At 38.6% G+C, this 24,591-nt stretch overlaps 1 protein-coding gene across 8 annotated transcripts in view; it reads right to left on the reverse strand.

The window, feature by feature from the left end:
- LOC136853998 (choline-phosphate cytidylyltransferase A-like) overlaps window positions 1–24,591 on the reverse strand; it is a 345,853-nt gene that overhangs the window by 109,400 nt on the left and 211,862 nt on the right. For 5 of the 8 annotated variants that reach the window (XM_067129978.1, XM_067129959.1, XM_067129969.1 and 2 more), the window contains one exon: window positions 22,683–22,766. The exons of the other annotated variants lie outside the window; for them this stretch is intronic. In XM_067129978.1, coding sequence (XP_066986079.1) covers window positions 22,683–22,766 — 84 coding nt within the window. The remainder of the gene's footprint in view (window positions 1–22,682; window positions 22,767–24,591) is intronic. 8 annotated transcript variants of the gene reach the window in all.

Consider the following 24,591-nt stretch of genomic DNA (forward strand, 5'->3'; position numbering starts at 1 on the left):
GCGGTTTCTAAACTTCGTGTGTGAATGCCTCAACTTTTGAGTCGTGGACATGATACAGCCCTGTGGTGTGTAAGCAATATTAACTTTCAGCCATGTGTGCAATGAATCTTTGGGCATGTTTGATAACTCTCTGATGTATACCCTTGACTCTACTGCTTCATGTGTGTGCAACATAGGTGTATCTGATGTTGGACAGTGACACAGTTGAAGAGCAACATGTGTGAGGATTCTTGTGAGGTTTAGCTGTGAATAATGCTTTCCATGTGAGCAAAACTGCTTTGGCCATAAGCATGAAACAGTTTTGAGTGCTTGAGTGGCTCAACTCATCTAATATCTGTCCACAAATCTGCTGCTTCCTGTTTATGCAACATAACTGTTGCTAGTATTCGGCTGTGACAAATCTTACAGTTTCTGTGCAACAGGACTCCTGTGAAGTGTGGCCATTACCAGGGACTGTCTATTATTATTTCTCCTTGCCCAGGAGAGTTGATACAATAAATTTACACATTTTCTCACCACTGCCGATGGTTGTGCTTATTATCCTCATTTAAACAATGAGGCTGCTTCAAGCTGCACATTTCAACCATAATTTCATACCCTTACTTAGATGCATGCCTTCTTTGTTTTAGCATACATGTCTTGGAATTATACTGGCTACAGACACCAAAGTCCCTTCTTCAATATGTTAGCATACTCTTTACTAAGGGATGGGAATTACCTTACCTATTGTTGTTCCTCAAGTTCTGGCATGCATCTGTTCAAATTACTTTACATGTCTCATTGGTAACTAAGGAAGCAACATCTCTTAATGATATGTGTTAATGTATCAGTTCACCTCTCTTAACGAAGAACTCACTTCTCATCCTCCAGTAATTGTGTATTCTTTGACTGCTGTTGTTAATGGAATCTGCAAACACTCATTTTGCCACATTCTCTTGCTTTACTTTTGGCTGCCTAGAGAAAGAGATTCATTGCTGAATTAATATCTTCAATTTAGCAATGAAGACCAACTAAATTTCAATCCTGCAACCAACAGGATTCAGTTACGTAATATTTGATTAGACATGAGAAACCTTCAACATAGAATAAAGAATGAAGACCAACTAAATTTCAGGCCTGCAACCAACAGGATTCAGTTGCGTAATATTTGATTAGACATGAGAAACCTTCAACAGAGAACAATTAAACTGGATGTGTGTGTGTTTGTGGTTTTGGCTAATTATCACAGATATAAACCTGAGTCACCTGTTTTAACCTTGCATACAAGTCTGGATGATGTCAGGAACCACATTAAGGGAGAATTGAATTGCACAATAACTCCACTAAAAAAATTTACAAACTTTCATACCTGAGCCAGATCCCTTTGTAACCAGTTTTGAGTTCTCTACATCACCCAGGCACTCTCCTCAGGACTCAAGGCTAAGCTCTAACCAGAGGTGTTTTGTTCTCTTTTTTGGGGACCTCTAGTAGGTCTCGACCCAACAAGAATCAACTTGAACATTCTTATCAAGTTAAAAGTTACTGTACAATTAATAGACAGCAATGGTTCCTGGTTATCATACAATTAACTTAAGAGTATGAAACTTAAGGAGATGACGAGACAGGAATTAAGGGCTTTTTGGCCAAGGAAAAAATATTAATAACTTCCTATTGAAGGCTTGATTCTGTTAATATTATAAATACTCCATGGCCAGCAGCAACTTGACTGTGAATATGATACTGAAAGGATATCTCAGACCCTAGCTTGGCCTAAAGTTTGTGAACATCAGGTTGCCGTTTGAGATAACTCTAAATGAAAACCCTGGTGTGGGTAACCACTGACCTCTCAATGCAGGTTCCCTATCACCTTTGATACTAACGTAATTAAAACCTCAGGGAAGGGGCTTAGTGAGGCTCTTTGCACGCCCCAATAATAGGAGTTCAGTGATGGTTATGGGATTCACAGAGGATCACAGAAGAAGACATCAAGCAACTGTGGGGCATCATAAAACTGCCTATTTCAAATCCCCAAATCTCTGAGATTCACCTAAATATTTTCTGTCTGGCTGTTTAAAACACATGCAAGGGATCTGCTTACTGAAGATTCTGGAAGAATGGCTAGGAAGGTGCCCATAACTTACAAACTCTGCAGGATTCATGAGGGATTTTCTCATCCTTGACCACTGCCCAAGTCTTCTTCTCATTACTGGAAAGTCAGACCTATTATCCTCAGAGTATAAATAGCAAGCTCTTACTCTTAATGCAATATCTCTTAAGACACAACCTGCCATGGATGGAATTTGAGTTCTGAACCTCTTTTACAAGTGTGCACTTTCTTCCGGATGACTATTAAGTTAGGATCATGACTTCCAAAAACACTGGTGTCATACAAATGCTCGGTCTGCAGCCAAGTAAGAAGCCTACCTCATAAGGTCTGACTGAGATTCCTGTCTTACTATACAATATGGTTTACTGGCCAGTAGTGACAAGTCATAAAACTACTTATTAAATAGTCCTCATGCTCTGTCTCAGTTTTGCTGAGCATTGTGACACCTCAAAAACATGCTGGGCCAGCCATAGATTAGACCTAAAGGCATTACGTTGATGTTCTGTCAAATTTTAAGGGCAGTCAATATTATGTTAAGAAACTCCCCTTCAGTGATGCTCTCCTAAGATGGAAAGGGAACAACAGCCCTAGTGGTACCACCCAACTGTGGAGGTTTAGAAATAGTCAAAGGACTGAGCAGTGGACCTGATCCCCAGGTAGACCAAAGGGAGGCAAAATTCAAAAGCAGTTCTACTCACCAGCCAGAACCACACTATGCCTGTGACTAATGTTCCAAGTCTCTAAACTATGAATGGGCACTCCTCACTTACTCCATAGCTATATGGAGATAATTCAGGTTCTCAACCTTAACCAATAATACTGGAACTGAACCCCTGAAAAACACATCTGGATTGAGTTAAATCTCATTAAGGAGCCTCATCCATGGCAGCTGATTCCATTGCAGGTCCAGGATAACAATCCCATCTATTTCTGTCACACAAAGAAGCAAGATTTTTATGAATGAGGTGACAGGGAATGTATAATTCTTCTGAAATCTCTACTCTACATTTAACAGATTTTCCCCCAAATCTCTAATGTTTACCCCCCTTTCCCAGATCAATTATTTCTACCAAGTGTTTTATAGCTTTATTAATCATTTTATAATGAAATGCACTCATACATATTACCCAGTGAGTTACAACATGTTAACTCAAGCACTGTAATGCTACTCCATGGTGAAAGGAAGAGTACATAAGAAGCAAAAGTTCATTACGAATGTCACTAAAATGTTTACTCACTATTTCAAACTACAGCCAGTCCCCGTTTATCGGCGATCTGGTTTCTCGGGGCTTGTCTAGTGAAGAAAATCAGCGATTTTCAGCACCGATATGAGCCGATTTCTGCTTATTGGCGCTGATAATCGCAGACTGGCACTAATAACCGAAAATAGCTGAGGAGGAGCCGAAAATCACCAATTTTCGGTTATCAGTGATTTTCACTTATCGTCACACCGTCAGAACGGAACCCCTGCCAATAACTGGAGACTGTCTGTATATGCTAATAATTCAAGACAACAAATGCATTGAATAAACTGAAAAAATGCAGCAATATCCACCAGTATTTAATAAAATTTTTGCTTCTTGCAATGACTGTAAAATCCTGATCTCATGGCAGAGTTCACAAAACTTGATAAAAGCAAAAGATATGGAATAGCTGGAGATATGAGTAAACTACTGGTAGTGTGTCTTTCCTTTAGAGAATTCACAAGTGTAAGGCAGAATACAAATGAAAACTCCATTCCTGGTGGCTTTATCTTGCCTGTGTAAACTATGTCTTCATTGTTGACCTGAGAATCCTGATGAGTGATGTCTATTATACGTGGTCAGAGGGGCAAGAATCCCTGTGATGAATACTTCTTATGATGAGGGTTCCTTCAGGATATCAATGCTGAGAGGAGCATGTAGTTCCATCTACACAGCTACGGGAAGAGGAGCAGCTGCTAGCAGACATCTACAATAATCTTAGTAGGGTCCCTGCTAAAAGGCAAAGAGTTGTTGGCAGATCACCTTAGCTGCAACAAAAACAATCATTCAAACATGGTAAAGGGAATTAGTATAGCATGCTCGGTGGAGGTTAGAACTGTTGATGGTTGAGTTTGCTGTTGCATAACTGAAGAGACTGACTGGACAAATAATAGGGGTACAGCAGCATTTGTACAAGCCATACCATAGGAGGAAACTGATGGTACGGAGGAGCAGACACTAACAGAAATACCAGGAGACTTTCAACTCTCCAACTGTATCTGTGAAAATAGCAGGAACAGAAAACAATATGTAGCAGTAACAGCAGCAGCACCAGGTGGACAAAAGGCAATGCAGATATCATGCAACTGCCAATATTGGCAGGGCAGCAAAAGCAGCAAAAGCAGCAAATCCAGAAAAGGTGCAGTAGCAGGAGAGGATACTGTAACAGCAATAGCAGTGGCAGAAATAGCGGTACCAGTAGCCACACATGCAACAGAGACAGCAAATCCAAAACACTTTTCAGCAGTGCAGCTGAAATGACTGGAGACAGGACTGAATCAAAAACTGCTCTGTAACAATAATAGTAAATGACCCAGTTCCTGGGGCAGCAGGAGTGGCTAAGCTGGGCAATGAGCAGCGCCATGAAAAGCAACCACAGAAAGAGCAAGATCAAATCCTTGCATAGGGATAACAAAAGGAATTGCAGTGAAATCAGGAACAGCTATCAGTCAAGCAAGAATAGTAATCAAGACTGGTGCAGCCATAGAAGGCAAGTGTGTGTACAGATGGAAAAGCAGCAGCAACCATTGGCTGATAACAGCAAAAGAAAAAGCAAATTTAGTTAAAAAACTTTTTGGGACCATGTCTGATACCAAGACAAATGTTCTCTTGGATTTGAGCATATTCTGGTAATAGAGCTGACAGCTGCTAACATCAGAGCAGCTCTGAAAAGGATACACTGTACAACTGTTCCTTAAAACATGAGAATAAACAGTATCGTGGACAACAAGTAAGCCAGTGGGTTAGGCTGGTGTGGAGGCAGCCCATGCTGGATCAAAAGTGCCATAAAGATTCTGTACTAGCATGAAAGCACACTTATGTTCTCTGCCACAAATGATCTTTTATTAAGTGGGAATAAATTTTGACTTTTCCACCCCCCAAATGATATGGGTGTGACACAGCTGGAAAAATATGGCATGTAATATGTGGAAACTTTGTATTGGAGGGATTTCATGAAAAAAGCAATCATTTGCAACCAACTGTTTATGGAATTCCGAAAAAAGTTACACATTTCTGGATGCAATTAATAACATTACTTGTTCAAGGAAATCCATCAAAAATGTCACACTGCAAATGCACTGGAAAAATTATAGCACTCAGATATACTTAAGACTGTCTTGAGAAAAATGAAGATTCTGATAAATTCAAATGCCACCCTAAATCATCAAATATCTATGAAGAATTGTGCTTTGATCAATTGTGCTTGCACAACCATATCTGCAATATAATGGACTAGGGGTAGATAAAGATGGGACACTGACATTTTTCAGACTCATGAAACAATTAAAATAATTTTATGATAAAATTGTTTGGATACTTACCTACTGATCAAGTTAGCTGACATCTTTGAGCCATAAGGAGCGACTGGCATCCAAAATAAACAAAAGAGTACCACCTGGCTGACCTGGATGGACTGTCTGTAATCACCTGTTTCCCACCAGCTGAAGTTGGAATGTTTATGGTCTTTTCAGAATTCAAGACTACCCACTGAAGATGTGGGGAGGCAAGGTGGGTTTCCAATTTAACAGTAGGTAAGTATCAAAATAATTCACTTTCATCATAAAAATCTTTATTTGGGATGAACCATGCCTGCTGTTAAAGTTAGCCGACTACCACATTGAAAGATGATGGTGGGTTAGTGCAGCCAAAGACACTTCCGTTCAGTCAAGTGAACTACAGGCTTTTTAAAAGGGAAAAAGCTTCAAAAACATTCTTGCTCGTGGTGTGAGACTTCCTGGTTACTACTATCACCAAACGGTGGATCCACAGCAGGGTGTAAGGTCCTCGTAGTGAAACTTGTTGTAGGATCCTTACTGGGAAAAGGACTCTGTCTTGCAGAGTACTAGTGACTTGTGCCAGAGTCGAAAGTCCACAACTAACAGTCTAAAACTAAAGACAATGACAACCTTCAGCTATGAAGGTATGCTCTCATACACAAATAAGTACCTCTATGATTCCCAAACTCAACACTGGGATTTCCTACAACCTAAAGATAGGTGAGAAAGGAAGACTGTCTTGTACAATTTATGGTTCAGGGGAAAATCATCCATGCCAAGTTGTAAGAATTAAGAGCTTTACAATGCTCACACAAAATTTGATGTTTTGCAAACAGAGCTAGGCAAAACTAACTTCCACATCAACCGAGGTGCACTGACAACTTTCTACAGCAAAACGGTTTTTAAGGAAGTTAAAAGACGTGTAAAAGTACAGACATTGTGAGATTTTATTTTCAAACAATGGAAATCATCAAGATTCGACTCTACATGCACTGACTTGATTCATCAATGTAGAAAAAAAGACAAAGCATTCTTGAAGATAGGAGTGTTTAGCATCCTAGCACCTCACAATAAATTCTTAACTCCTCTTCAAGGATTAAGTTTTTCTAGATAAATCCTTAGAGCTATAACTAGACACAGCAGAACTTCCTCTTCATTAACTACTGGAGCAGTTAAATTAGGCACTGTCACACATCTGGGAAGGGTTTTGCTTTGACTGTTTTTAGCCCTAAACAATGGAAAAAACAAAAAGACTTGTCCCCTTGAACACAGTCTTACAAGAAAGGGCTTGAAGCTCACTAATATACTTTGCTGTAGCAAGAGCTAAAGGAAAAAGTATTTTGAAAGTTATGTTCTTAATAAGGGAAGCTTTATCCAAAGACTCAAACAGATACATCCAAATTCCATCCTAAACAATGATAGGAAGATTTTGAGGCTTCCAGCTCAAAATATTGGAAGATTTCACCCAAAGTCTCAGTTGAAAGGTTTTTATGCTTGATTTACTCCCTACCTGTGCTTAAAAATCCTCTAGCTCACAAAAGACAGATGACAGTTCCTACATGGCTAGATGAAAGTTTTGATGGAATCTTCTTAAGTGTGACGGTTTATGAAGATCTTTCCTGATTGGCAGAAAGTGAAGAACTTCTACAACCAAGAGAGGTAGCTCAGGAAACCATTTCCTTCGGGACCACCAAGAGCTAACAACAGCTTGAGTTCTCAGACACACACAACTCCTTGATATCTTTCCTCAAGTGCAAATGGAGGAAAAGCATAAGGGTCTAGATTCGATCAACCTAAAAGAAAAGCATTGACTATCCATGTCAGAGATCCTGGCATGGAGTGCAGTAAACTGGGAGTTTTGCATTTTGGGCAGTTGTGAACAGATCAATATTTGGGGTTCCCCAAAGGTTCCATAACTTCTGACATACTTGTGGATGAAGAGACCATTCTGACAGAAGACTTGCCCTGTCGCCCTCTCATGCCGAGTTGGTCTGTGATAATGTTTCATGTTTTCTCCCTGGGACAAATCATGGTAGAAGAATGATGTTTATAGACTCTGTCCAAGGAAGTTTCTCTGCTAGCCAAAACAAATTTCTTGATTTGTGATTCCTGATGTAAGAAAGAGAGGTTGAGCTATTGGAGTAAACTACAATCTTCTTTTCTCTGATTACCCGTTTGGCTTGTATAAGACCTTCCAAGCTGCCAAAAGCTGTAGGTTGTTTGCATGCATTTTGCTCTCCTATAGTTCAATTCGATGTTCTCAAGAATGGCTCTCCAACCTCACTCTGACACAACTGTGGACAACATGAGGTCTGGCCTCTAGAGGTCTAAAGGCGATCCATCAAAAGTCTTGACTGATCTCCCCACCAACAAACAAAATATAAAAGATCTGAAGAAATTATGATTGCAACTGAGTCTAGAAGACCAGACCTGACACAAGTGTTCTTCAAGTAAAATTGAACTAGTCATCTTAGATGGACCATTCTAACAAATTTTTGCTATAGAGGTGAGGTGATCCAAAAGAGGTAGCCACTTCTTACCTCAAAGCTTTTAAGGGTCAGGATTCTCTCAGCAGTAACATAAAATGTCTACCCATCTCTTATCTGAAAAACCCAAAAAGAGCAAGTTGACCCCAGATAAACAACTGACTGGGTTGGAGAAGCACAGACTTGTTGACTCTGATCAGAATGCCTGCACCATGACCAGATGCAGAAGACAATCCTTCGCCTTCAAGATCACCTGATATGATTTAGCAAGAACTAACCAGGTGACCAAGTCTTGGAGAATTTGGACTCCTAGCAAATGACTCCCTCCCACTAATGAAGCCAAAACATGGGAGAATACATGTGATGCTGTTTAAACCAACACACAGTGTTGAATTGGAGGACATTCCCTTGAAGACAAAGCATAGATACTTCCTCAACTTAAGATAAAGAAGTACACATGCTACATGTCAGCAGAAAACATCCAATCACCTTTCCAGAAGGCTACTAAGGCCAAACCAAATGACTAAATCAAAAAGGGGTACAGGCAGTCCCGGGTTATCGGCAGCCTTGGTTACCGGCGATCTGGTTTTATGGCGCTTGTCTAGCGATGACGATAACAAGATTTCTGTCGCTGATAACCGGTTATCGGCGCTGATCGCCTCTTATTGGCGGTGCTGATTACCGGTTATCGGCGCTGCTAACCAGGGATCAGTGCTAATATCGGCAATTTTTGGCTAGCAGCGATTTTGGTTATCGTCACGCTGTCAGAAATGGAACCCTGCCGATAACCAGGGCCTGCCTGTAAAATGAATGAACGTTCTGAGACCGTAAATGTCTAATACTGGTTTCTAGCTATTCAAAGGCCTTGGGAACAAGAAAATGTCAACAGTAAAACCTTGGTGAGTAGTCTAAAGTTGGTTTGATTACTCCCTTATGTCACATCTGTCTGATCTGCTCCTTCAAAACTCAAAACTTCTCTGTGTGAAACGGGTGGGTGGGCAGGGAAGGACATCAGTGATGCTGACAGCGGTGGAAGAGTAACAAAAGGTACAAGGTATCCTTCCCTGAGAACCATTACTACCCAGGGTTCTCTGAAACTCTGATTCTGTAGATTGCATCCTGCTTGACCTTAAGAGTTCAAAACCTCAGTTATGGTTACCTTTACGATTCATGCACTTAGAATGTGAGCCTTGATCACCTTGAAAGAACTTACTGAAGCACAACTTGAGGATGGTTTAGGCTGATATTCAGAGTGGAACTTAAGTAATGAAAAGGCTCCAGACACTAGAAGAAATACTTCAAAGATTGTGCTAAGAATTGTCTAAAAGATTGTGCTAAGAATTCTCTATTCTCCTGACTTGAGATATCTTTGCCAATGGCCTTAAACACTTCAAGGTTAATGAGACAATGATGAGGTGTGCCGAAAACAGCTATTGACTGCTGAGCTGGAGCTACTTTCTAAGATAAATATGAACACACTTGTTCCCTTCACTTTAAAACTTCACTTGTAAACAAAATTAGGCATTCCTCCCTAAGCTTCAGAAATAGGTCTATCAAGGGAAGGTTATACTCCAAAGCCTCATCAAGAACTGCTATCCCTAGAGGACCAACATTTATATACATTTTTTTTTTAACTTGGTGCAATGAATGAGCAGTTACGCTAAGAAAGATATACCAACTTCATAAGCGCTTTCGCCTATTATGGGGCAAGCTACTTGAAAAACCTGCATCTTGAATGGAAGAACACTGAAAATCTGACATCACGTCTGTGCCATAACACGAAACTCTAAACAGTTTCATGAAACTGGAAACCAAAGCAGTGGCATTCCAAGGACCAGCTTGAAGGGATACACTTTTGCGATCACCTCAATACACACCTTACAGGGTTAACTTCATACTTGTTTTAACAGGAGCCAAGGTAGACATGCAAAAGAGTGCCAATCAACAGATTCACCTTCAGTAAAGAGGAAAGGGTGAAGTGGAGCAATGTGAACTATGAAATCATCCAAATCAGGGTTAAAATCCACCAAGTATAAAGGTAGAACTGAGATGGTAGAAAACAGTAAATCCATGGACTGAGGTGTTAAGGCAACTGACGCCTGAGACAGCGGTGTACTTGCAACTGCCATGGGAGAAAGTAGAATATTTTTGCATGACGTCACCTTTGAAAGAAAAGTATCCTCCTCATGCTTTAAAAAGAAAGCCCAAAGAGACAAAAGTTTCAAATCGAGTGACGACTCTGCTGAGACAACAGCAGCAGCTGTTTGCACAACACCAGAAGTGGCAGCAAAGGAAGGGCTGCTAGTACAAGTAGGTATAAAGGAATATGAGGCAATAGAGGGGGACTGAGTGAGAAGCGAAAGGTTAATGTCAGAAACAGAAGGAATACATGATGATACAAGGATGGTAAATGATTGAACAACTAAAGTATTGATTCACAGTTCAGAAACTATCAAAGTAACTGGAATATTAAGCTTATAAACCCTAGACAACTCAAGAGGATGACACACACCATTGTCACTCTTGCTACATGATAATAGTGAGTGAGTCGGATGACGCAAGTGCTAACCTCTACCAAATAAATCTTTTGGAAAATGAGTTGATGATGAGATGGTAGACAGCTGAGAGAGAGGTAGCAGAGGGCACATACCACCATCCTGAGTCATGTCCTGGTTCCCTGGCAGTGATGAAAGCCTACTGACACAGGGGAGACCAGAGGGCGGGCTACAGACAGATGAATGCTCTGACACCTTCTCTCTCCCAAAGGTCGATCACTATGGAGGAAAAACTGTGATCCTTACTCATAATATATCTGGTCAACTGCTTAACTGACAATAGAAGTAAGCTCAAATCTTCAAGTTTGGCTATCCATTTCTCCTGAACCACAAAGGGAGCATTACAAGACAGAGTAGAAGGAGCAAGATTGGAATAACACTAGAGGAAGTAGAAAGAATAGATAAATAGATAAGACTTACAACCAGATCTAACTACTAGTCTATGTAAACTAACGGCCACTGGCATCTCCCAATACCTCACAAAATTATTCATTCTCATCACATCATTCCTCAAATTCTCATACTGAGAAAAAAATAAAATCAAACTCATTATCCCTACCAGTAACAACCATGTGCAACCATCTGCTTGCTGTAGATGACATAATGTAAAATACAGAACAAGGCCAATGTTGTACAAAAACAGCCAGAAAGTCAACATTATCACAGCCAATTCACACTGTATACACAAGGACATGGCATGAAGAATTCTAACAAGAATGTAAACATTCCAATGCCACCTGGTGGGAAAAAGGTGATCACAGACAGCCAAGCATTATTCATTTGTTAATTTTGAAAGCTGATTGCACCTAATGGAGTGAAGATTTAAGCTTACTGTAACAGTAGGAAAGATTCATCCTAAATAATATGTAATAATGAAAAATATTTCTGAAAACAATAGTGACTACAGGTATGTGGAAGTAAGGAATAACATAACATGGCAGGAAGCAGGCAAATTATTTGAAAAGCTGCTACATTTTATCAAAGAATATTTGAGTTGTACACTCTAGCATACAACGCAATCATATATTATGGAAAGCACATACTTGCAAGATTCAGGAAGACTTACAAACACTAATATATCATTTATCAAAATGTTCCAATAAAAGTATATGAAGTCCTCAACATCCGAAATAAAAAAATTGCCCTCTGCATTAAATGCGGAATCATCAACAAGGGCTCTCTGACGTCCCCAATGTGTTTGTATGTATTATAAGATTTTCTTTCAAATTATTGTATTTACTATTACAATATAGTTTGTGACTTTTGATTTCAATTTACTCCCTAAAGGAGAATTTTCAAATACATTACACTAAATAATAGGCTAGCCCAGTACTAAAAACACATCAGCAGGTAAATGGTAAACTGGTAAAATATTTAAGCTCATGTTTATGAAATGTGTATAAAGTACAGTACAGTACAAGATATTACCTCAAAACATTATAATTATTTGTGCAATAAACTAATTCCATATAAAGGGCCTCTACATAGCAAAATTTGCTATACAGTACAGCAACCTGGCAGAAAAAGTCTGGCCAGAGCTCGCTAACCCACCTCACCAGTAGAGGTTATGCATCGTGCAATGCTTTGGTGTTTTTGCTCTGCTAATCATTGGATGCATATTCCTTTAAACAATATGCTTTGTGGTAAACACAGACATGTGTGACCATCCAGCTAGTGCCACACTTGCAAGCCAAGAGGTTGAAAAGGATCCTGATAGCACAAGTGCAACAGGACATACCTTCACAAAATGAAAAAATTAATATTTCCAAGAAAACCACTGTTCTCTTCAAATCTAACTTCATCCTTTGTCTGTCAATTTAAATGAAACCCCAGATAGTGTGTTGAAACTACATCCTTTGTCTGTTAACTTAAATGAAATCCCAGATAGTGTGTTGTACAGTCTTTGCCTTTGTAAATCATAATCAAGCACAGTATGCTTTTCATCAGCATTCAGGTTCTAATCTGTGGGATTTTCTTCCTTGGTGCAAACCAAACATCCCAAAAGTTAAAAAGTCTATTCCTATCTTTCCTCATGAACCATACAATAACAATGTTGATTTGAACAATAAAAAATGATTTAGAGCAGACATAGTCAGTAGTAGTAGTAGTAGTAGTTACAAGTAGTAGTATCCACATTTTCCAAGTGGATAAAATTTAGAAGTTCCTTCAACTGCAATGACCTAGCATGAGTCTTGACTACACCTGGGGAAGCAAAACACTTGCATACATAAGGGCACTGATGACTGACCCCTCAGAAGGCCTGGCAGCTTGGTGTGAAGGTTCAACAATGCTTTCTCTACTCAAATGTCCAGGTCAACAAGGAGTAAAAGAGGTTATCTATAATAAATGTTGTAAAAATGTTACTTTCATGATAAAATTAAATTTCATATATATATATATATATATATATATATATATATATACTTACCAAGTAATTACATAGCTATAGTTTCTAACTCCCACGGCAGCCTTTAATTTAAAAATCGCGGTAGCACTTCAATAGCTTAGTGTAGTGACAAGCCCCGCCCAGCAATGGGAGTACTAGAAACGACTTAGCAGAAAACCTCATTCTGTTTGTACCCTTATGTCCAAGACAGGGGAGGAGGGAGGGCTCCAATCAGTAATTACTTGGTAAGTATATATGAAACTTAATTTTATCATGAAAATAACATTTTCATATAAGAAACTTATCAAGTAATTACATAGCTGAATCCCAAACTGACAGGAGGTGGGATGCATGGACATATTCTACTCCAAAACATTAAGTTATGTAATGACTTTGAAAGAGAATAGTTGCTAGCATTGAAGATAATGCCTGTCATTTCCTTATTTGGTTAGAGAGCTACTGCAGGTAATTATTGCCTCTGGCCGGAGTCTTGCGAGTTGGACGACAACTGACAAACATCCACAGAGACACCTTTCCAACGGCTGTCTGTTGAAGCCTGAGATCGATCAACAGGCTCAAATGAGGGGGCGAATACCAGTAGGCAAACCACACTGACCTCCCTTGGACGGCCAGTATGACTCCTCCCAGGTTTAGAGGAGTATGACAGGGACCTTTATCTAGGAGAGCCAGTAGGATGAGCAAACACCTCCTCCACTTGCACAACACTTTCTCCTGTCAAGAAGCCTTTCCAGTGGCTGTCTGCCAATACCTGGGAACACGCAACAGATTCGACTGTGGGGGGCAACTACCTGTGGACAAACCCCACCGACCTCCCTTGGACCTCCGGTATGGCTCCTCCCAGGTTTAGGGGAGTATGACAGGGACCTTTGTCTAGGAGAATCAGTGGGACAAGTAGCCACCTCCTCCACTTCACTGTATCACTACTAGGTTCATTTCTTGTTAAACCTAGGCTTGAGACAGCAACGACAAGGGTCAGAATCAAGGGAGCCAGGCTCGGGAGTAGGTGGATTAACATTAGGAGGGGTAGAAGTAGGAGAAAAAAGGGCAGGAAGGGGGGAAGGAGGAATAGCAGAGATATCTTCTAACCTAGTTGAGGGTAGAATTTAGGATAAGGGAAGCTCATTTCTTGGCTCTAGAGGCCACTTTCCTTTCTATCCCTCTCTAACTTGTCTAGTTGAGATGAAGTACCTTCTACTCTTGCTAACCATAACATTTAGCACAAGTTTTCTTCCTATTGTATTTCTGCCTCCTAGATTTACTGCAAATTGTATAAGAATCATATGAAGACTGATTAATGTGGTTTGGAACTTTCGCTACAATAGCGAAAATAGGTGAACTTGAATCAGACATAATAAAAACCAAAGAACTAGAAAAACAGATCCTGAAATCTATTGAAGCTTGAAGGCTACTCAAATAAACAATAATACTACACCAAATTCCAGCCATACAACCAAATACAAAAGCTGCAGCAAACCCCCAATGTTACTTGAGAGCCGGCAGAAACAGAATTAGGTTTTCTACTAAGTCGTTTCCAGTACTCCCGTTGATGGGAGGGGCTTGTCACCTACCTAAATTATCTAAGTACTACCGCAATTTTTAAATAAAAGTCTGACCCACGAGTTAGAAACTACCGTATAGCTATGTAGTTACTTGGTAAGTTAATTATATGAAATATAATTTTCTCAGGCATGTCAAATCCAGTTTCCATGACTAAATTAATTCTTGGAACAGAGTGGTTCAACAAAATACGTAATACTATACCAAATCTCACATTCAAAATATTTTTTAGCTGCTTCAATAGAAAAAAGAAAATAGTACAGATGATGATAACTCTGAAAATCCTTAACCACATTAGAACTGCTTACACCAGAAATTTAATAAATGAACTTCTGCCCTACTTTTCAATGCTTCACAGTAAAAAATGTATTACTAAATAGGGTGAAAGAACCTTAAAGATAAAACTATGAGTAAACCTTGAACCACTCATTTTTGCTAGAATAAGTGAGCACTGCACACACACACACACACACACACACACACACACACACATATATATATATATATATATATATATATATATATATATATATATATATATATATATATATATATATATATATATATATATATATATATATATATATATATATATATATATATATATATATATATATATATAGGGCATAGATTTCTCTTGTAATGATTTTTGTTAAAAGCAATTGCTTTAGTGACATCAATAAATTTCTTACAGGTATCTACATACCGACGGAGTTTTTTTCCGATTCTCATTCATCAGTTTCTGGTGAAAAATATGCAGACTTCCTTCTTCCATTTATTGATTTTCGTCACAACAGACGTTTTGCCTTAATGGCATTATCAAGTGACTACTGACTTACAATCTGGCCTTTCGACCTATTTATATCATTGTGTGGGGAGCCTGACCTTGAGGTCTGAGTGCTGGTTGGTCAAGGGATTAACAGCTTAACCATTGCAGGGCATTGTTTTGGGTACAAAGAACATGTATGAACAAAAGTGAAAGTGTAAACAGGTAGTTAAATAAATATTCAAAATATAAAAATACCATGCGCTGTTTCACTAAATATGTTTAAAATTTAGTCAAATCTTACATGTTAGTTTGCACATACATAAAATACGGTATAAGAATAAATAATATTTTATAGCACATGTAAAGGTACAAATAAACAAATGTCTGAGTATACATAAATGTGTATACACTAAACCCCGAATTCACAGGGGATGCGTACCACACCCACCCGCGAATAGCTAAAATCCACGCATACTTATAACCTTTCTAAAAACACTTAGAACTGCCTATTGTGATAGTTCAAACACAAAAAAAAAAACTCTAAAAATGCTTATACAGGTATTATCCTACTTACGATGGGGTTAGGTTCCAAAAAAAAACCATCGTTTCTTGGAAAAAACATATCTTGAATATAGCCCAGCCTACACTAGGGTATTTGGTACCATGTATACATATATGGTAGCCTAGCCTACACTATAAAGCATACTCTATACATATACAGTATAGTAATTATTATCAGCTAATTCTGGAGGTTTATGCAGTTGGCTTATGATAATTCAATACAAGAGAAATTGAATAACAAACAAGAATTAGCTTAGCCTACACTACGGTATATTGTATTATTATGTTTTGCAGTTGGTTTAGTGGAGCACTCTTATTTCGATTGTTCCCTTGTTTTACCTGTCCCCCTGTGTTTGTTTATGGTGTGGTGAGTTGACGTCTGTCGCCTTGTTCGGGTTTAGCTGGGCAGAGAGTTAGGTTGGGAATAGCAGCGACTCAGGTTCTTATCATTTATAGTATCATGGAGACTATTTGTACAGCAGGTATTTGTTACCTGTTGGCCTCAGTAGTTGAAGGATGGTTGGATGGCTAAACCATTGTCATCGGTGGAGCAGATAAGTTCCAGTTCAACAACAGACGTGTTGTTTCGACGTTTCTCCTGTGATTCATCTGTGTTGCTGGCTGAGTTCCAGATAACAGCTGATGGCTGTTGTTTCAATGTCTTCAGGGAGTTCATCTGATCAGATTCATCCTTTTTAACAGCTGGTGCAGTTAAGTTCTCTACGGAGATTATTGTGTTCATCTGTGCTACCCAAAGTAATTTGTATACTTTTATGTTGCTGCTTTAATGTTTATGATTGTTCATGCTGCCTGTTATTTGTTGGCGATAACTGTTCATTGATTCATGCTGACTGTATGATTGTTCTTATCGTCTGTTTATATTTTTTTATTGCACTATTAGTGTACATTGCACTATTAGTGTGGTGTCGAGCAGTGTACATGGATCTGGTAACTGTATTTTGAGGTGCTTTTTGCATTAGTATTTTGATTGTGATTGTTTAAGTCATTTGTGTGGTCTTTAAGACTTGTTCATTGATTTTGGCTGCTGCTGTTTTAACTTGTATTCCACAATGTTAACACTTATTTAATTGGTTATTTATGCTAAACCTGGACTCATTTGTATATATTGTAAATTACTATACATAAAAATTAGGATTAAGGTAACTTTTGTGGTTTTGTTTTGTATCCTCCTCCGTGGTTTGTCTCTGATCCTGCCAGTCGTTCCAGTCCCATTCTATTTTTTTTTTATTTTTTTTTTTTTAGACGCCTGTAGACCCGACTTCAGTTCATCACATACTATAGAACCGATCCGGTTCATCACAGTACATATACGTTAGCCTAGCCTACATTATACCGTACTCTGTAATCACATATTAATATCGTATTTTACAAACATCAACATAACGAATATGAATCTCTTCCATGGTTCTTTTAAAATGTTATGCTTTACAGTACTTCACTGTATCCAATAATATTGTATATGCTTCTATTGCTTTTGTATTATAAATTGCGATCATAGCAATCAATGTTTTGGTTTGGAAATCGATTATGCAGTAAGTTTATTTTGCCATATTTAACTCAGTTCAGAGCACTTTTCTTGCTTTGAGTTAGCGTGAATGAATCTCTAGATACTTTATTTATATGGAGCAAGGTTATTTTTTGTTATAAGAATTGTTTTTAAGTTCAAATATAACTTAAATACGTCTCCTTGTGAAATCGATTTAGCTATTTTTTTCGTTAATAGATGACGGCCGTTTGGGGGCATGTTTGTTTTGTGTATAAAAAAAAAAAAAAAAAAAAAAAAAAATTCCGTTCTGTATTTTCACTTGATTTGATTTCATCATAATATGAGCTTTACGAATTTATCTTTTATCGGCGTGAAAACAGCAGTAATATGCCTTCTTTCTCGCCCAGTAGTTCTGATTACAATACTTTCTCCCCAATTCTATTTACGGTTGAGTTTCATCCATATTGCCGATGCATGATAATTTGCAGCTTGAACATTGTTTTATCAGCTTCGGCTACAATTTGCAGCTTAAATTTAGCAGTATATTTCCTTGCCGATCTTTTATCTATAGCGAATAAGGGTATACAGTAATGTAAAAACATATCTGTCCTATTCTACTTAACATCATTTTTAACAATTGCGGTAATTGTTTACTACCAGATGATGGTTGAAATACAAGCAAAACAGCTGTTGTTATCTGATTCGGTTATAAGCAAAACAAGTTTCTAGTTGAGTTGTTTATGGCTGTACACATTTATGCAAGCGTATAACGTTACTAACGATACTTTTATCATTCTCTTTTACTTTTTTAACTAGAAGATGGGATAAAGAGATGGAGGAAAAGAAGTTGGTCTATTTTATAAATATTGTCGTATCGGTATTAACTGCTTATCCCATCACAAAATCAAATTATCGTAACTCGAGCATTACCTGGGTACCTGAGTATTTTAATATTTTTATCACAAAAAGTGCATTTAGTCATGAAAATGTTATGAAAATACAGTAATTAGTGAATATTTCTCGGTGTAATATACCGTGACTGGGCGAATTTTCCACGAATAATGTGTATATATGTTCCATAGAGAAATCTGTATATCAGTAAGTCTGAAAATCATGAGAACACAAATATGGGGGGTTTACTGTAACATTAAGTTTGAGTGTATGTGTGCGTCCAAATGGTCTACGCTGATTAACGGCTGGGGTTCGTGTTGGGTGGGGTCTCAGCAACTTGAGCAAGCATGTTACTTGGCCTTGATTGGGTGCTCTCGTGTCTTCCAAGGGGTGTGATGTACCCGGTGGTTTGGGGCGTGCTGTCTGGGCCATTGGCTCGTGCATTCCTTCTGCTGGAGGGGAGTATATAGTCTGACTCTTGTTGAATAATCAGGGTCAGTTTCTGGATAGCGATGCTTACTGCTTCAGCTACTAAGCGGCAACCATAGTTATCCTCTCTGTGCACAACCTGGGTGCCTTCTATCAGCTCTTGTAGAGATGGGTTCCTGTTGTGAACATCTGTATAATGTTGATGAATGACCCCTTGATTTATATGAGCCAGTCGAAGTCTCCAAAGGGTCGTTGTAGTGTACCCGATGTAGTTTTTGCTGTGAGACTTACACATCTCCTCTAGTCAAATGAATTTGTAAACTACATTCATGCACATCTCCTTCGGTCCCCCCAGAGCAGTGCTGTTCTTCATTATTAGGGCTGCTACAAGGTTAGGCTTATTGTAAATTCTAAGGCTTATTTTGTGGTAAGGGGCTTTTGGGGTTGTGCCTCTGTTTACTATCCCACGTAGTTTGCAGCAATCCTCTTGTATGCAGACCTACTGTATAATGTAGACGATGGTAAATAATCAGGCTCTCCTCCTTTTTCATCATTGTGTTGGATTGGTAAAATTCGTCCATTTTCTTATTTATTGCAGTTTGAATCATTTGATCTGCATAGCCGTTGTTTGTCAGCGACTGGCGAATTTGGTCAAGTTCATTATGTATGTCTCTCTACGATGTGCTGGGTGTGAAGGCTCTATTGACATTATGCACTCATGACAGACTTTTTATATCATCCAGGCATTCTCCTCATGCGTTCAAGCAACAGCCAGCTTTCATTGCTTTTGTATACACAGTCATTTTAAACTGTCCTTCTTGTTGTTTATCCAGGACGTCAAGAAACAGTAAAGTCTTCTGCTGGCTGTGATCTGTGGTGAAGTTGAGCACCGAGTTTTTTTTTCAGAGCATCTGCTAGTTTTCTGGCATCATAGGTTTCTTTTATTGTGATGAATGTCGTCAATGTACCACCCATAAATCTCAGGTTTTGATGTTCTCGGAAGGTCCTTTCTTCGATGGCGGCCATGCACATATTTGCAAAAAGGACCCCTAGTGGTATCCCATGGTGACTCGGTCTACTTGCTGAAATAATTCCCCCGATGAGAGATGAAGGGACACAGACGCACATAAAAAGTATGTCATGAGTGCTTATGTCAATAGAGCCTTCACAGGCAGCACATTGTGGAAAGACATACATTGCGAACTTGACCAAATTCACTAACTGCTGACAAACAATGGCAATGCAGACCAAATGATTGAAATTACAATAAAAAAGAAAATGGATGAATTTTACCAATCCAACACGACGACAAAAAAAGAGGGAGAGCCTGATTATTTACCATCATCTACATTATGGGTCTGCATACATGGAGGATTGCTGCACACTACGTGGGATAGTAAACAGAGGCGTAGCCCCAGCAGCCCCTTACCACAAAATAAGCCCTTAGAATTTACAATAAGCCTAACCTTGTAGCAGCCCTAATAATGAAGAACAGCACTGCACCGGGGGGACTGAAGGAAATGTGCACAGATGTGGTTTACAAATTCATTTGTCCAGAGATGTGTAAATCTCACAGTCAAAACTACATCAGGCACACTACAACAACCCTTCAGAGACGTCTACTGGCTCATAGAAATCAAGGGGTCATTCATAAACATTATACAGACATTCACAACAGGAACCCATCTCTACAAGAACTGATAAAAGGCACCCAGGTTGTGCACAGAGAGGATAACTATGGTCGCCTCTTAATAGCTGAAGCGGTAAGCATCGCTATCCAGAAACCGAACCTGAATATTCAACAAGTCGAACCATATACTCCCCTCCAGCAGGAGAAGGAATGCATGAGCCAACTAGGACCAGACAGCATGTCCCAAACCACCGAGTACATCGCACCCCTTGGAAGACATGAGAGTGCCAAAGAAAGGCCAAGTAACATGCTTGCTCAAGTCGCTGAGGCCCCAACCAACACAAGCCCCCAGCCGTTAATCAACGTAGACCATTTGGACACACATACACTAAAACTTATTATCATGCACATTTATGTATAAAAAGACATTTGTTTATTTGTACCTTTACATATGCTATAAAATATTATTTATTCTTGTACCATATCTCATGTACTGCAAAATAACGTAAGATTATACTAAATTTTAAATATATATTTAAGGAAACACTAGCGCATCGTATTTTTTATATTTTGAATATTTATTTAACCATACGTTTAAACTTTCATTTTTATTGTCATACATGTTCTTTGTACTGAAAACAACGCTCTGAAATGGTTAAGATATTAATCCCTTGACCAACCAGTACCCAGACTTCAAGGCCATTCTCCCCATACGATGATATAAATAGGCCGAAAGGCCAGATCATAAGTCAGTAGTCGCATGATAATGCCATTAAGGCGAAACACCTGTCACGACAAAAACTCACTAAATGGAAGAAGGAAGTCTGCGTATTTTTCACCAGAAATTGACAAACAAGAGTCGGAAAAAACTCCGTCAGTATGAAGATACCTGCAAGAAACTTATTGATGCCACTAAAGCAATTGCTTTTAATGAAAATATATAAATATATATATATATATATATATATATATATATATATATATATATATATATGAATGTCCCTGTTTACAGTGTAATATGAAAATAAGGGTTCGTTCCATTATTTTAGGCACTTGTCGTAACCGAAAATATGGACAGGTGGAACATTACAATGGAAAATAGTCAAAAATCATAAGAAAACCTTACTTTAATGCTCTGGGTGCATTGAAAACGATATAAACTGCATTATTATTGAGTTTTACATCAAAAAACCTTCAAATTATGATTATTCTGCCATTTTGGGGCCATATTTCTTCCAAATGTCGGATTGGAAATCGGACGCCATTGACACCTTAATCTCGTTGTAAACGCCCGAACATGCGTCGTAAGCCGGAAATAATTTCTGATGAATATATTTGAAGAAACGCCACCTCTTAACATCGAACCTCACCTTCATGTTTTTGTATATATACCATTGTAACGGAACCTGTCCATAAACCAGGGACTGCACAGAAACAAGTATATATATATATATATATATGGGCCTTCTTATTTTCATATATTAATGCAGCACTGTAAATATACACATACATAGCCCATATACATAAAGGATAGCATACTGTATGTAATATATACAAAAGCTATAGAAAAACTGCATGAATAAAAATATGAAACATATCCCACAAGCATTCAGTAATATATACAGAGCATTATAAACTGTTTACACATTCATGTAAACTGCACATAGCATCATAATTTCTACTGAATACCTATGCTTCACCACCAAGCTCCACAGTTCTTTTTTTACCATATTTTTTTTACCAAACTTTTACTTATATCACTTACTTGATGCAATACAATTTTCTATCAACAAACCCTACCATATCAGTAACAATAATGAAGATAACTACATATAAGCACATATTCTCTTTGGGATAAATAAAAAGTTTTAGCCCATCAAATTATATGGCTGTAATACAAAATGTACTGAGCAATTTTCCTTGAAGTCTTCTGGTTCCTATTTTTCATATCTACATTAATCACACTACTGAACTGCAACAACAATATTCCCATCACAGATTTCAATAAAGCAGCCTTTAAAAGTTATGCAAAATTAAGGCAACATGCATCTGGGAGTATATGAATCAATGAAAATTTATATTTTAGGCCAATGCACTCGATACCATTCAAAGGGTGAACACGTCACTCAGTGATTGCATCCCAAGCTACTACTACCCACAACCCAAAACAGGACAAACATACAATCACACACGTATGTCCCTTTACTTTCCATCACCAAGTTTAAAAAGTGACAGTTAGCATTCACAAGGTGATATGGAAAATTAATGAACACAAAACCCATACCCCAATACGAAGAGCCTCGTTAGGAAATGCCCGCTGATGAGATCGCTTCATGTTGGTGGATGATGACTTAGTTACAGCTTTCTTCTGTGAGAAGAACATGTAAGCTAACATAAATAAACCTATTTCTTTGTGCTGATTTATAGGTGGATAAAGATACTACATATTTCAAAACAATGCATAGTGCTCAAGGCATAACTGAAAAAACCTACCTGAAGATATGATAAAACCATAGAACATGACATTTTTATGATAAAATAAAAGTTTTATATATACTTACCAAGTAATTACATAGTTATTGGTTCCCTAACCTACAGCAGCTTAAAAATTCAAAAATTCGCATGGCGGCACTACTATTGTTAGAGTGTAGGTGACAAGGTCCCACCCACCATCTGGGACTCAAAGGAACAACTTAGCAGAGAGTTCAATTCGTTTCATGCTCTAATGTCCATGCAAGGGGAGGAGGGTGGGCTCTGATCATGTAATTACTTGGTAAGTATATATAAAACTTTATTTTATCATAAAATTGTCATTTTTATATAAGTAATAACTTACCAAGTAATCACACAGCTGATTCCACATTGTTAGGAGGTCGGAAAGAGCATGGACATATTCTACTCCAAAGCATTAAGTAAGTAATGAATTTGAAATAGAAAGGTTGCTAACACTCAATAAATGTTTGTTGTTTCCTTACCTGTTGAGAGAGCTGCTGCAGGTAGGTACTGCCTCTGGTCGGCACTTCTCTCAACTTGTAGTGGATGTGGCAGTGTAAGCCAAGGGTCGCCACTACATTAGTGGGAACTTTGCAGCGGAGGAAGTACACCGTATGCTGACAAAGTTTTAAAAGATGCCCTTGTCCTGGGCGAAGATCAGAATGCAAAATAACAATACTATCACCTACACCACAGAATTAAAACCATAACCCAACCATTACAAAATAAAAAATAAAACTGCTGGGTACGCCAGATACAAAGTACCACCAGGCTTCCCATTGACTAAAAACCTTAAGTCAAGGCGAGTGGATAGCAAAGGAACAGGGAGTTCCGTGTGCTTTCTTTCCCAACACCATGACAGCCATGAATAAAGGTCCTAAAGTGTTACAATTTTCAAACACGGTTTCTATGTCCTTGAGGTAGTGTGAGGCGAATAGGGACTTGCATCTCCAGAACATCGACTGTAAGATCGTAGAAAGAGATAAGTTATGCCTAGATGTGAGGGAAGTTGAGACTGCCCTATTTTTGTGAGTTTTAACCTTAACTAACGGAAAGGCTTCTTCCTGGATCTGAGAATGGGCTTCTAATAATAACTCTCTCAGAAAAAGGGATATGGCCTTTTTGGAGAGCAGACAAACTGGGATTCTTACAGAGCACCAGAAGTTGCTCGAAGGCCCTCTAATCTTTTCCGTCCTATGAAGGTAGTACCTGAGGTACCTCACTGGACAGAGGAGTCTCTTCTTCCTCAGGTCCGAAGATATCCATAAGATTGTTGATGACAAAGGATCTAGGCCAGGGTTTAGAAGGGTCCTCGTTCTTTGCGAGGAAACCAAGAGAACCAAGAGAAAGAAAGCAGACTGCGTCCCCTTGCGCAAACTTATTCTCTTGTCTATTGCTTGTAACTCGCTAATACGTTTGGCAATAGCGAGAGCTACTAAAAAGAGAGTCTTCTTCGTGAGATTCCTGATGGAAACAAAACAGAGAGGTTCGAATTGAGGACCTGAAAGCCATTTCAACACGTCTAAATTCCAAGAGACGTTGGAAGAACTTTCTTTCTTAGATGTATCGAAGGATTAGATCAAGTCGCTGATATCCTGATTAGAAGACAGATCTATTCCTCTGTGCTTTAAGACTGAGCTGAGCATCGACCTATACCCTTTGATGGTAGATGTAGATAGCTTCCTGATGGACTTTAGGAA

Source organism: Macrobrachium rosenbergii, chromosome 3, assembly GCF_040412425.1.
Source record: "Macrobrachium rosenbergii isolate ZJJX-2024 chromosome 3, ASM4041242v1, whole genome shotgun sequence".
Classification (NCBI taxonomy): domain Eukaryota; kingdom Metazoa; phylum Arthropoda; class Malacostraca; order Decapoda; family Palaemonidae; genus Macrobrachium; species Macrobrachium rosenbergii.